This window comes from Periplaneta americana, chromosome 13 (genome assembly GCF_040183065.1).
Source record: "Periplaneta americana isolate PAMFEO1 chromosome 13, P.americana_PAMFEO1_priV1, whole genome shotgun sequence".
NCBI lineage: Eukaryota > Metazoa > Arthropoda > Insecta > Blattodea > Blattidae > Periplaneta > Periplaneta americana.
Genome location: NC_091129.1, coordinates 96,983,851 through 96,999,727, shown reverse-complemented (window position 1 = coordinate 96,999,727; position 15,877 = coordinate 96,983,851). Strand labels below are relative to the sequence as shown.

The window sequence follows — 15,877 nt, the reverse complement described above, 5'->3', positions numbered from 1 at the left end:
CATTCCCACTGTCAATACTGGTCTGTGTAACGATAAATAGTCGTTGGTGTAGCTCTCGGACCAGAGCTTCAAACAACACATAACAGAAGCATGTGCGCCTAGGACGGACTATGGAGAGAGTCACTTGCACGCTCATCATATTCTCGCTATTTCTACGTCTTTCCTGTAGCTCCGAGAAACGAGCAAGCGTTGAGATACTTGTGGTGTGAAACCTGCGGATGGCATTACGCCTATACAATATTCCAAAAATCGAAATAAATTTTAATATACGTAACGCCATTTTGAGAAATATACATTCTAAGAAAATATTGGGCTTGCGCAGCAAGCATAGCATGCCCGGAGAAATCGCCCCTGTTCAGGACTGCACCAAGGTTTACTCAACTTCCTTCCAAATTGAGTAGACCTACCGGGTCTCTCCTGGGAGTGAAAAACAATCGGAGCTTGATGTCGACTACACCACTTCATTCTAATGCCGAGATCATAAAAGTCCTCCAAGAATTCAGATGATGTTTAAAGGGAATACCAGTACCTGAAAATAATAGTAATAATAAGTGGAATGGATGTTACGTTTAATTTTAATGATAAAGTCTGTACAGGACACTGAATATTATCCAAGAGGCACCACTTTATATGCTTTTTTGTGTATGTGCAGGGGAGGTTCTGTTCTTGTCATGGGGCATCAAGGTGTGCTACAACGTACGGAATGCAGAGTCTCTCTACAATGAGGCCCGGCTTATCAGCTACGCCATATACAATATTGCTGTTGTTAACACGGCCATGGTCGCCTTCCAGTAAGTATTATTACTCATGGGGATTTTATTAAGAATGTAAAAATGTAATACTATTAGAAATGTTATGAAATTCTAGGCTATATTATCATTCAAGCCAGAATATTTTAATTTCATATAAAGGAAATTTTTTTTCACAAAACAACTGCAATAGAATATTCTTGAAGATTTTATTTCTTACTGATGACGGGTTATGACTGTCAGTCATTCACCTACAGAGTGATTCACGAGGAAAGGTAAAAAATTTAGGATGTGAATTCTGAAGTCATTCTGAGTGAAAAGTTCCTATGAATATAGGTCCGTTTTCGAATGGTTACAGAGATATGGCTCTTTGATTTCACAAAAACTTCTGAGATTGCATTGTACTAACTCGCATTTAGAGACAGATAACGGACAAATTTAAAGTTTATATTCACGTATGCATACATACCTAATATTCTAGAAGTCGGGGTCGATGTTTTCGCACATTTTCAAAGATGCCTCCTTCTGCTTCAATGCACTGTTGCGCTCGGGCGTGAATCGCGCTCATCGCTCGGGAGAGTTGCACGTGGCTGTTCTTATGCCGCATCCGAAATACGGTCGAATAGCGCCTCTCTCGTTTCCCCGTTCCTTTGCTATACCAAGTCTTTCATCCAACCCCATAGACAGTAAATACTCTTCGATATGGTACCCTTCTGTTCGGAAAGCGTCGTTCATATTCAGCGATGGCACGCAAGGAACTTCCATCGCACAAACCATAAACATACACAATATCGACGTATTCTGCAGTCGAAAATTTATAAGGTATCTTGAAAAACACAACTTAACACTTCCGATAACTGTACCTGTATATTTACTGTACTGTAGGTAGCTCACTGAACTGCTGTGAATTGATAAGTGATAGCGTATGTTGTGACATTTGTAATGCCCCACCATCTGGTTTGTTTCTCTTCTCTTCTCTACATCGCTCACAATGCAGATTCCAATGTTACGTCATTCATCGGTGACCTTGTCTCAAGTCAGCAGCATATGGTAACGTCTGATTCACGTTGGGGCGAGACGTTTTACCAAAAAAATGGATCTAGCTCCGCCGTCGTTCGAAAACGGACCTATATTCATATTAATTTTTTTCTCTCAAAATGGCCTAAGATATCATATCCTAAATTTTTTACCTTTCCTCTTGAATCACTCTGTATATGAAGCCAGTTACTTAGACCAATTTACCGACAGAGTTGTTATTCAGGGTGCATCATAGGAGATTGGTACATTACACCTGTAATGAGATGAGATGGTGATGGAGATTTCTTGGGATGAACAGAAAAACCGGATTTCCTGAAGAAAAGCCATGTGTTAGCTGGACCACAGGCTCGTACAACACAAGTTATAAATCGGGGGTATGTCAGTCATCAAACTTGGAACCACTGGATTATAAGTCCAGCGCTCTAGGCACTAGATCACTGTGTCAGCTATATTCTAGAAGATAATGTGATCATTACTGTATATCATAGATGTCAGAAGCACTTTACACACAAACAAATAAACTATCCAACTTCGATGGCATGTTCTCAGAAGCTATTGATGGCATCAGGAATCTTCATTGATGAGAACTTGTCATGCAAAATGTAAATTAGTAACAGAACATCCTGTTTGGACAATAACTGACCCCCGAAATTCGTGGTGCTGAAAACATACTGTGTTAAAAGAATCTTCTTTTTACTCCAGTATTATAAACGATCTTTATCGTTAGTGAAAATTTTGCATAATTTGCCACATTACTGTATCAGTGCCTTAAAAAATCACCATCATAACTAAAACATCATAACTTCTATTATGGCAGCATAACAAGTTGCAGGAAGTTAATATTATGAAACGTTTTTCCACATAATAATATTTATTTTTAAAGCATCATTTTTCCACTGCCTGGAATATTCATTCACAAGATAAGATATCTGTCGAATATTATATTGCTGAGATCTTCCAGAAAGAGAAGAATTTCAAGAGAAAGTATTTTTCTTAAAATGTAGATGGATTGACCTCAGTGAAATTTCTTGCTTGAAGAAATACGGGATTTTAGAGAAAATAGCAAAGTCGAATGAAGAAAATGCTGATAATGTACGAATAGAACATGTGATTTAAATGGTAATCTGCGAATCTTATACATGAAACATGACCACTAAGTTAAATTTCTTATTTTCGATTTTGCAATACAAGATAGTTTATGGCATAAGGGATAGTCTAGCTAAAAGAAAAGATTCTGATTATAAATTATTAATAAACAAAATAAACTTAACATTCTACTAAAGTTATTATCTTTTCACTTTTAATTATTCTCTTTAAGGTAGGCAATAGGTGAAGTTTCTATGTTATAAATTTCTTAAGCTAGAGAATGGAATTTTTGTACACATACTGCTATTGATATCAATAATGACGTGTTTAAATTTCATGTTTATAGGTTGAGTACCGTAGTTTAAGATTTATTTAAATTTAAAAAAATTATTTTGCATATTTCCAAATGTTTTTTTCTCCTCCAAATTTTAAGCATCATGTCTGAATTTTTTTACAGTAACTTTCATCTTTTTAGAAAGTTTCTATTTCTCACATTATTTGGTTTTACCTTGTAAAAATAACGGAAAAAATTAAACTTACACTCAAATTTATATAATTTACAGTGAACGTAGCCTACAAATTTTATTTTTTCAAAAAAATGCATTACTATATGGAATATAATCTGTATGTTATACTTTCATTACAAGAGTTTTTTTTTTAGTTATTTCTGTCAATGTACTGTCCGACTGAGTAGTTATGTTGCATCTCGGTTTCCCCCTACCCATTTTTGCTGACTTCTCTGTAAAGGCTAGTGACTGGAGTGTTAGGATATTTTCTGAAAATATTTGCTGTTCGGAATTGGAAGTCTACGTAATAATATACAACTGTATAAAATAATTTAAATAAATGGGTCCCGTAAAGTAACTGTCATGTGACTTCCACTGTTTCGCCAATCTTGCGACATAACCACTTGGTCGGACAGTACTGGTAATTGAATATCTCGCATACAGAGTGAAAGGATATAACTGCATGAATTTTAAGAACAGAATCTTTAGGCTATAAAGAAACCAAAAAGTCGATTGTCATTTTGGTATTTGAATAACAGTTTAACCGAAAGAAAAAATATTTTGCACCTGAAGTTTGAATCCCATTTATGGTAACCTATTGGGTATGAGACGTATGAGTGGTAAGATATTAACGCGAAGAACAAGCCGAAAAAAATATTTCTTTGTCATTTCTTGAAAAACACTTCATTTGTATAATAATGTACAAAATTAACTGATTGAAAACGCATTTACAGTGTGATGGAATCTTCAGAGAAATATGGCGTCATTGCACTTAAGGGTTGCACGGCAAGTGTACTCTGTTTATCTGCGTTCTTACGTTGTATCTCAGCACTAGCAGGTCTTATGCCATTCTGTTTGTAGAATTCTAAAGGTGAAGTCAATTACGGACAATGCCAAACTTTACTAATCGTGAGTAGGCTACCTAGATATACTTTTAATTTATGGGGAATCAAGCATTGCGCTGTTGCAGCATCCTCTTCCAATCTCTCCATAGAAATTCGATTTTTTTCCATAACCATTATAGATAGAGAAATGGTTATTGGAACTTATCCACTAGTTTTATTACTACTAGTTTAAATTAATGCAGTTTTACCCCTTCCACGCTGTATAACGAATGAACACTTCAAACCTACCTCAGCCCTTTAATAAGTATGAAACAATTTGTAAACAAACATATTACGATACCCAAAGAGAAATAATGGACTTGTACAAATGGATATAAGTAGGTACCTACCAAATTCATTGAACTACTATGATGACAAAATCTCTAATTATGACTTTAATTCCTTTCTTACAGTTTGTTCATATTTCCACAAGCTGGTCCAGACATCAAGTATCTTCTGGGATTTATCAGAACCCAGCTTAGTACATCAGTCACTGTAGGACTCGTATTTGGACCCAAAGTAAGCAAACACGCAAAATATATAGGCTACTGATACTGTACTATATAATATAAAAATTATATTAAAGGAACTTAATCTTACCCATATATTTGTCTTTCATTGATTTATTGATATAAACAGTCGTGGTATCACAGATACATAGACAAAGTCAAAAGAAAAACAAGATAAACAATCAAACTAAAATACTATATCAACACTAGTTTCCATAAATTCATTTATATGATAAAAAGGATTTTTGATAAGCCAGCCATTCACGAATAACACACCTAAATCTATTAAAATTAACAATATGTGCACTATAAGCAAGTTTATTAAACATAGACAATTCAGTTGATGTAAACCATTGTTTAGACTTGGGTAATCTAACCCTAGAGGTCACAAGTTTGTAATTATTTCTTGTAAGTCTTACCATAATGATGAATCTCACTATGTGGATAACAACTGTTTAAATTTGACTTAAGAGTAATCAAACAATGGAAAATATACCGGTACAAACTCACAACAGTTAAAATTGTTTCAGAATTAAACAAAGGTTTGCAGTAAGCATCAAAATTAGAATCAGTCGAAATGCGTTTTGCAAAAGTAGTACTTTATTAATTTGCTGACAATTTCCCCGCAAATAAATACCATAAGTAATAATACTACAGAGTGTAACAAAAGTTTCTGGTACAGTTTGTTAAAATTATTATCTTGTTTAGTTCGCATTTTCCCAGGAATGATGACCAAATTTTATGATGCAGGAGTTGGTACTACTTGATTGTGGTGTGATCCAATTCTTTATTAATAATTTGGCGGGAAATGTCACATTGTTGAAGACAGGTATTCAATATATTAACAGTGTGAGTTAATTTGTAGTAAAATTAGGCAGTGTAAATTACGAGGTCATAAACTTTTCCTGTGATTTGTGATTTTAATTCTGGTGAGTACAGTTTTATATTCTTAAAGCAATAAATTATCGTGTAGTATGATTGAAATTAAGTGTCATCTTCTTTCAATATTAATTATTCGTAACACAAAAATGTAACAAAAGTTTCAGGTACGTACCAGGAATTATTGTTACATCTTTATTTTTCTATACTTTCCGAATAATAAACCAGTTAAATGTAATTTTTAATGCGTAATTTTAATAAACGATACTGACACTTATTTTTAATCACACAGGTCACCATAGCACCAACAAAACGTGAGCACGCTCGGTCTCAGGTTCAAGCTTTGGTCAAGACTGGAAAATCAGTACGTGATATTGCCAGGTTGTTGAAAATGTCACCAACAACAGTTTTAAAATGGAAGAATCAAACGGATGGTTCTGTTTCTGATGCTAAACGATCAGGCCGACCAAGCAAAGTGTCACCTCAAACAAAAAGAAAAATAAGGGAGTGGGTGAAGGACAAGGTTGGTGTAGGAACTCAGGCTGTGGCTAAAAGGCTGAATTTTTCGGAGTGTTACCGCTCTGTAAACAAAAACATTTCACACATGACAATCAGTAGGCATTGTCGTAGTCAGGACTGGGGTCGGAGGTCTTATGTACCAAGAATCAAGCCAATGCTGAGTGAAAAGAACATATCCGATCGAATTAAATTTTGTGAAAGGTTGCTGAAAGAAGGATACACAGAGGATGCACCTGCTGCCAGAATTCTAAGGGCCCATATTCTGTTCATGGATGAGTCACTTGTGGAACTTCACTCTATTCCGAATCGTCAAAATGTCAGAATTCGAACAGCGGATCCATCCTCTATAAAGCCTACACAGGTACCCAAGTTTGGCGTTAAGATTATGGTGGCCGGAGGAATCTCACGTTATGGAAAGACACAACTTGTTATAGTGAATGAGAAGAAAACTGTGAATGGCGAATATTACTGTACACACATTCTCAAAGCATATTCTAAAGTTTTAAGGGATACCACTAAATTTCCAAAACAACATATTGCGTTCCTCATGCAAGATGGAGCCAGAGCCCACACAGCTAAGAGTACACTGGACACAATAAAGAATTGTGGCATCAAAGTCTGGAGAGACTGCCCTGGAAATTCTCCAGATTTAAATCCCATAGAGCACCTGTGGAGCAGATTACAAGAAAGTGTGTTTCGAACACCCAGACCAACAAATCGCAATGAGTTGATTGCCCGAGTGTTGGAAGAGTGGGAGTCCATTACTCTGGAAGACATTTTCAGACTCACAGATAGTTTTGGTAGACGTGTGTTGCAGTGTCTTGAAAAAAAAGGATGTAATACAAACTACTGAAGAACATTAATGAAAGGACTGTTCACTAAGCTATAAAGTGGCGTTATTTTGTGATATTTACCACAAAAAATTAAGAAATAAAGTAAAATTTTCACTGTACCAGAAACTTTTGTTACACTCTGTATTAATAAAAGCAAAATATGAGGTTTTAAGAAATTTTTTAAGTACAAGGTATCTAAGTATCTTTAATAAATAGATTACTCTTGACAATCTAATACAGAGGTCATTAATAAGATCTTCCCAAGTCAACTTAGAATCAAGAACAATACCCAAGAGTTTGACTGTATAAAAATATTAAAAAGGGAAATTACAATTTAATCGTATAGGGAATTTTAGTAGAAAATTATTCTGATGTCTTATGCAGAAAAATGTGGTATTGTCTTAAACGAGTATTACTGTAATCCGCAACATGGTAAAAGAACTAAATTGTTATGAAACGCATGAAACATATTATAATGAAAAATTTTATGTTTCACTGACACGTCTTTTCCCCCACATCTCTAGGTTGTGAGAGTGTTGAGAGGGCAGGGTGACCAGTGGGACAATCGAGCACGGGCCCGAGGGGTCACAGCATCCTTCTCTTTGAATGGTATAGGGCTGATGCCTGAAGAAACTGCTGACTTGTATCAAGAGAATGAGGAGCTCAAGGTACGCTTCTTTCCATACTATCCAGCATCTGTACTCGCTAAACGAAATATGCATGGCACTTACCCTCTGCAGAGCAGGGTCCACATCCACACTTTAGTTTCCCAAGATGGTGCAGCACCCACGCGTCATGTTAGATGCATGCGGATGGCATCTGCTTTAATGGCTAGTCCCTACTCTAATTTTTATCCTACTTAAGTAAGTAATTCAAAGGGTACATATATGATTGAGTCATTTTAGTGTATACTGTACCTACCATGTATTAATGTTTCACTAAAGATAGTATAGTATGCCGAAATTACAGTTGTCATAGAGTTCGAGAGCTTTTTTCACTGAGAAGGAAGTAAACAAAATCAAAAGAAGCAATGTCATAGGTCTCAAACTTCTCAAGATATCAAGATGTAACAATTTCATCGATTTATGACGTCACTTGCAGTCTTCTTCTTGCATGACTTGTTATCTAGACTGTAGGGTTACCAGGTTTTTGTCAGAAAAAAAAGGATAATTTGTCACTATATATTTATTTTTTATTATGCTGAATAGAATACTGTTGTTTATATATTCTATATTTAATTTACTCCTTCTGGTATTTCTCTTAAAGTTTAGCTGCTCTTAAGAATTTTTCATCATGTTTTGCAAATTGGTGAATATGTTCACAAATGAAAGACAAATTATAGTTCTGCTTTGATCAGCTTAGAATAACCCCTCTTTGTAAAATGATCGCCCATTTATTCTTCATTCATGTAAAATTCTTTCTGCAAAGACATTAGAAGCTGGAATGCTAATAGAAACATTAATTATAACTTTATTTATGATTGAAACATTTTCTTTATAAACTTTAGAAAAAAAAATAAAGCCACTTACCAACATCACTTCCTTGATATTGATTACATTGTATTAAAACAGCCCTACTCACACAAAATTCCTCAGAAAGTTCATCAAGGTTCACAAATTCTTGCAGTCTCAATATACATGCATGCGTAAGTGCTCTGCTTATGGGCAGGTCTTTCACTGCAAACTGAGCATTCTCCAATCTTTTCTATTTTCTGCCTTCCTCTTAGTCTTCGCATATGATCCATATATCTTAATGTCGTCCATAATCTGATATCTTCTGTTGCTCCGAAATCTTCTCCCATTCACCATTCCTTCCATTGCACCCTTCAGTAGGCATTTTCTTCTCAGCCAGTGACCCAACCAATTCCTTTTTCTCTTCCTGATCAGTATCAGCATCATTCTTTCTTCACCCACTCTTTCCAACACACCTTAATTTCTTATTCTGTCTGTCCACTTCACACGCTCCATTCTTCTCCATATCCACATTTCAAATGCTTCTATTCGTTTCTCTTCATTTTGTCGTAATGTGTATGTTTCTGCTCCATGCAATGCCACACTTCACACAAAGCACTTCACTAGTCTCTGCCTTAGATCTTTTTCAAGAGATCCGCAGAAGATGCTCACTTTTCTATTAAAAGCTTCCTTTGCTATTGCTATCCGACTTTTGACTTCCTGGCTGCAGCTCATGTTACTGCTTACAGTACATCCTAAGTATTTGAAGCTGTAACCTCAATATATCAACTTCGTTTTCAAAGATAGAATAATTTAATTCTTGACTCGTTGAAAATCTATGTAGGTAACTTTCAATATTGATTTTCTGTAAAATTATAGCATTTTTCAAGATAAAGCAGCATAATGGCATAAAAGTTACAAAAACATTAACGCAATATTAAAGACGAACAGTGTCATCTTGTAATATCATTGTAATTGCAGTATTCTGGGACTTTCAAAGTACGATCCTTTAATGTGCGTGTATTAAAAAAAAAAAAGGAAGAAATAGTCTTACCGTCAAAAGAAAAACTTAAGCCATAAAATATAAGGAAAAAAAAAACGTAGGTAAAGCTTATGGCAAAAACGTAAGACCTGACAACCCTACCAGACTGTGTGTTTTATTAATTAAAAACTCAGGTCAACAAACAAGTAGTGCGTAATATGCTGAAAAACTGAATGTAAAATATCAATAAAGCAGTGTATGTATATTGGTAGCATTTCTTCTAACATGTGCATCCTCATTTGTTGTCACATTAATGTGCCATGCTATTGAGAAAATGTATAAACATAACATATAAGTAATACTCTCAATTCTCAATGCACATTATGTCATTACATTTGTCACTGACTAATGAAGAGTTGGAAATATTAGTTAATGATATGAATTCTGAATTAACTACAGTAGACAATAGCAAGTGATGTAAATGTAAATTCTTGCACCAAATTGACGTGACATCACAACTCTAATATCTCGAAAACTCTGAAACTTGGGATGTTGCTTTTCAGCATTGTTTATTTCCTTATCAGCGAAATACACTATAGAATATTATCCACCGAATTTTGTGACGACTGCATGTTAGTATCTTGCAAGTTTACTTACACTTTTAATCTTACTAGTTCTTTCTAATAAGCACATTGTACAAAGTTCATTCTTTAGCCTGCTGAAGGGAAAGGTAATTTTAAACCTCCAGAACTACATCAAGACAAGAGAATATTACATAAATAATTTGAGATAGATTTTCTGCTTGTGACACGTTTGTAGCTATTCTATACCTACCAAGTAAGAAAGGAAAGACTTTCGCGAAAGATAACTTGAAAAAATTATCATATGCCACAGAATAAAGATTATAAACAATTTCAAGTTCACAAAAAGTAATAAGATTTATCCCTCTACAAATTTAGAGAATAAGTAGTATGTATATAGTTTTTAATCCTTCTAAAATAATTACAGAGAGATGTAGTATCATTTTTACCCTTCTTTGTGATCAAAACTTCAAGTCTGTAGGCTAATTTATTTTAATGAGATGGAAAAACATCAAAGTCACTTTATTATAATGTCAAAGATAACAAAATTCGAACCATTGCGACAAATGCACGAAATAAATGTTCTTTTTGTCTGTGGTTTGTTTAGAACACCACAACAATAATTTCAGAAGCAGTTTCAACATTGTCCAAGACGGATTCTCAATGTGCTCTTATGTGTTTTAAGTTTCGGAAAACGTATTGTGCGTCTTTCTCGTGTTTTAAGTGTTCATCAATTTATTTATTTGGTTTTTGTTTCATTAACTTGTTTTATAGTGCAAGAATTTGATTTTTATTTATCGATCAAAGTACAGTATTATTAATATTAAGCTATTGTAACAAAAAGGTCTGCCACTAATTAAAAAATATCACATTTTTTAAAACAAAAAGACAAATGATAGATAGCGGTAAGAACGTAAAATTGTATACATACTCTTTACTTCCATTTTGGGAGAGTTAGGCATTTTGTAATAAATTACCGATTATATGATTACAATCACAATTACTTAAGCTGTTATCAGAAGTGTAAAAGAAGGTAAAAATAACGAATTTAACATAATGTTTTAATTTTTTTCTAAATTCGAAAAATCGAATTAGGTGGAATTTCAAATACGTTTTATTGGTACAAGTGATTTGGCCAACATTTTAATACCTATACCCTCACAGAAATTTTTTTTTTTCTGGAAAAGTAAAACAATGTTATTGAGATAAACCAAGGCAGTTTATAATAGCCACCAGTATAGCTCAGCTGACTGAAGTGTTTGCCTGCTGATCCTGAGTTGTGCTCGGGCATGGGTTCAATTCTCACTTGGACTGGTTACCTGATTGGTAATCTGTGGTGAATTCTGGGCTTCATCTTGCTAAATATTCTCTCGCTATTACCAATTCCATCGACATTAAATAACATAGTAGTTGATACAGCGTTATCAATTAACCAGTTTTAAAAAATATACTTATAATTTGAAATATATGATATTCCTGACTCAAAAAACAGTGGCATTCCATACAGAAATGAAAGTTGTGTAGGCTACTCTTGAACAATGATTTACAAGCAATATTAATACGAAAGGATTTAAAATTTTTGAACTAAAAGGATGAAAGTAATTAAAATCTCCCATTAGTAAAGGATGTGCTATACACCTCTGCAATCAAAAGTACTTAAGTCATTTATAGGCCATTCAGTATCTCGTGAAACCTAACTGCGTGTAAGGGGAAAGAAGTGGACTGGGAAGCTTTCCACCCTCGCTACACTTCCACTTGCAGATAGCTAGCTCACTTACCCCAACCATACAGTTCTTATTATGAGCTACATGCATTTGGTTTCACGAGATAACGGATGGCCTATGATGATATTATTATTTTTGGGGACAAAATAGGCTTATGTGAATAATTTTACAAATTTCAGGAAACTAGAATTGCAGGTTTTGCCAATATTTCTAAAGATGAGCAGGGACTGGGCTTGGGCTGAGTTAATTCTTGACCTTGCTTTACGCAGGTAGGGTAAGGTGCATCATCATATCATGCAGACTTGTACTGTTCATAGTTGTTGCTCTGAGGGCTAGGAGTAAAGCTTACTTTATTACCTAAAAGTGATAGTTACCGATGCAGAGCTGTAGTTTCTGCTGTCAGTTCAGTAGTACGGACAGTAAGAATCTACTCTATCTTTATAGTAATTTCAAGTGAACGAAAGATACATTAAATATGTTGAATTATTATTACTTAGAACAAAATGCTGCATTGAAAAATATAAAAAATTACCTATATAAACTTTGAAATTTAAGTTGTGTTACTTATTATCTACTAATAAATATCTTGATTTTTAACGTAAAACATCATCAGAGAAAGAATATACTCACAATGTAAAGTCAGTATTTCAAAACTTTAGAACATTGTTTTACATGAAGTTCATTTGTGAACACGGCTTTCTTTTGTAAAACAATGTTTAATAAGAAAGTTACTATAATTATAAGTTACTGTTAATGAATATTCGTATCATGGAGAACATTTTCAGTACTGTAATAACCTAAAATATAAATAATTTTTTCTCAAGCATTTGAATATAAAATATTATTTCTATCATCTCGCCTGTATCCAAACTCTAAAATTTCTATGTGGCCCTTTAAGAAAAGTAATTGGGAACTGCTGATAATACACTACTGTATAAAAAAAGCAAGATGTAAGACAATTTCTGGGATTTTCCGTAACTGCAACTAAGTTATGTATAATTATGTTAACAGGCAAATTTGCCAAAATGTTCCAAAACGGAAGTTGTGGTAATAAAAGCAGTACAAGTGCAATCCTTGAACAAAATATTTTTAACAAGTCCCTTGATATTTTTACGTACAGTAGGACAACACTGTTGACACTGAATGTACAACAGTCCTATACAATTATCAAAGAGTTCGCTAAGAGGTCCATTCTCAACGTGGGTTAAAAAACATAGTAGTAATCAGGGCATTGAAAAGGCAGATGAATTTGCTAAACTGGACTCAAGACAAACTTTTTGGGGGCCAAAACTTGCAATCTATTCATCTCTGATAACATGCGGTACGGTACAATATTATATGACACCATTTTCACAAAATTTACAAAACGAATGGTAGACAGTATCAGTTGTTGACAAGAAAGACTGCTATATTAGCAGCCTCACCAAGGATAGCCAGATACTCCCCACATTTAATAAGAAAACATCTATTATAATATTAGGAATTTAAACAGCTCTTTTTATCATGAAGAAGAATTTGCATAGAATGAGCTTAGCTGATAGTCGTGATTGTTGTGGGCGCAAGTCATACAGTAAAATAGCAGAACATACTCTATTGTCACGAAATTACAAGGATCAATATTGGAAAATTGTTTTGTACGACATGGCCATCTTCAGCATCATCGATTTCGAGAATACAATTAGATGTGTACCGGTACTGTTATGTCACATCCGTTTCAGATATCTCACACAGAATAAATTAATAATACCAATACATATTATTTGGCAACATAGAGGTATTTGATTAAAATGTTAAATTTTCACCCCTAGTTAAGGATTACAGAATCTACTAAAAAATATGTAGTACTGGTATACCGGTGTTTCCCAATCCAGTTAAAGGGATTTAATTACAAAGTTGAATAGGCAGTATGGTAATATATGAGGGGCTCACAACCAGAGTGGACCAAGTCCACCAGTGGTCAGTTTGTGGATTAATACAATCTCGGATGAAGAAATCTTAGATTTATTCATTACCATAACAAATGAAGTCCATAACTCATTTGTTACTCCACAGAGAGAAGCATTTCCTATGGAAAGTGAAGGTTGCCAAGCAAGAGCCGGGAACTTTAAGACTCAATTTCTCAAAATTATTCCAGAAGGACTTGGTCCACTCTGGTTGTGAACCCCTCATATATCTGGCATCATGTCAGGAGAGCATATAAACAAATTTTTCGATATTGAGGTATTTGTAATGGAAGCTATTTATCCATGTTGAATCTTTCGTACACTACTTTTAACACTTGAATATAAATAATTGAGTAGGCTGTGAGGATGGTGTGAAGAAACACCGAAACAGCTGTAAGCCGCACATGCTTACACAATTAACACGAGTAAGATCGCCATTTAATCAATTATTTGGAAACTATTTATGTTTGGAAACAATTGAGGCAACTAATTCCATAAGGGTCTAAAGCACAGGATGGCAATTTTTGAGTTACTGGTATTGCCATTTTTACACGCTGTTTTCATATAGTGTTCACTTTGGGAACAAACAATACATGTTCTTTAATGCCTCTCTGAAATATAAAACAAATAACCTGGAAACTTGTATGAAATTGAGTTACGGAAAGACCCAAAGCTCAATGTGCATATTTTGAATTTCATTTGTCACTAGTGCTGCCTCATTTTTTTTTATATGTTTGTGAATTGACTTCAAGTTTTGTACATTTCCTATAGTACGAGTCATAATGTGACTTTGTAGATCTATACATACCAGGACAGGGAGGGTTGACTTTTATGATAGGTACTGCATGCCATCATGGAAGTTCATTAATTTGCCGCATTTGGGCCACAGTGTTGCTAGCTGATAGGGGAAAAACTGGTTACAAAATAAGTGTTTCCAATCTGACAATTTTAAACAGATATTATGAAAACACACTATTTACAGAATATGACAGTTTTATGACATTTATATTATTATTGGAGTATAAAATTGTATTTTTGTGTAGCCAATTTAGAATTTTAGTCTGAGGCAAAATAGCCATATTGGTCACTTTTCTTCAGCTGATCAATGATTAGATGTTGACATTCCTTGTACGTTTGAATATTAAAGACTCAGGCCACTGATGTGAACAGATCTGGTAGCAGAGGGAATGTGTAATCAATGCTTTTCAGTTTAATATTCAACCATTATATTCATATGCATATATTAAACCAATGCATATATGGTATGCATATTGTGGTTAAACATTTAATTTAAATGGATAAATCGCTGCATGATCTGCCTTTGAGGGGTAGGTAATATGAAAAATACTACTAAAAGCTGCCATAGGTAAAGAAACAGCTTATGACTGCGCCATAATGTGAAAACAGTGTCATTAAATAAATATACATGAGCACACACACTCTCCCTCTCTCTCTCTCCCTCCCTCTCTCCCCCCTCCCTCTCTCCCCCCTCCCCCTCTCACTATCCCCCCTCTCTCCACTCTACCCCTTCTCCATTCCCCTTCCCTCCCCCTTCCCTCTCTCTCTAAAAAATTGTTACAATGTTACAATACTTTTTATTCACATAATAAACTAGTTATTAACCTGTTGTGAAAGTTACAAAATAAGGTTTCATCTTCAGTTTACATTTCTTTTAACATAAATTCACAATATTAAATAAATCATACCGGTAAGAAATGTCATACAAAATCTATTACAATATTTTTTAATGTATCAAAAGTACATCGTGTTTACATACAAGTAGTTTTCTATGCTGAATTATAATAATTCTCCATTAAAAGCAAAGTGTGTTGAATTTATAACTTATACTGGGTAAGCCTGTGGTTCACGCAACAAAGGGGTTTTCTCCAGACACTCCAGTTCCCTTGTGACATTCGAACATTTCTCTCTCATCATCATCATTCAGTACAAGTGCAATGTAGATCCACTCTGTGGTGCACTCTGGATAGTTTCTGACGATTTCTCCGCATTCTCTGAAAGTCATTTGTAAGTAAGTAAGTAATATGCCTAGGGAAATAAAATTTGCTGTTAAAGTATATAATTTAAGATAGAACTAACATATTAATAATTTTAAATTTTCTGATAACCTTTATACTATTCACATTCTTTAGAAATAACTTGAGAATACCAAATTTTCTTCCTGAGAAACAGACT

At 34.3% G+C, this 15,877-nt stretch overlaps 1 protein-coding gene across 1 annotated transcript in view; it reads left to right on the top strand.

The window, feature by feature from the left end:
* The window catches only part of LOC138712147 (probable G-protein coupled receptor CG31760), a 395,270-nt gene that overhangs the window by 370,170 nt on the left and 9,223 nt on the right, over positions 1 to 15,877 (top strand). The window contains exons 11-13 of the mRNA XM_069843619.1: positions 653 to 791; positions 4,677 to 4,782; positions 7,528 to 7,671. Coding sequence (XP_069699720.1) covers positions 653 to 791; positions 4,677 to 4,782; positions 7,528 to 7,671 — 389 coding nt within the window. The remainder of the gene's footprint in view (positions 1 to 652; positions 792 to 4,676; positions 4,783 to 7,527; positions 7,672 to 15,877) is intronic.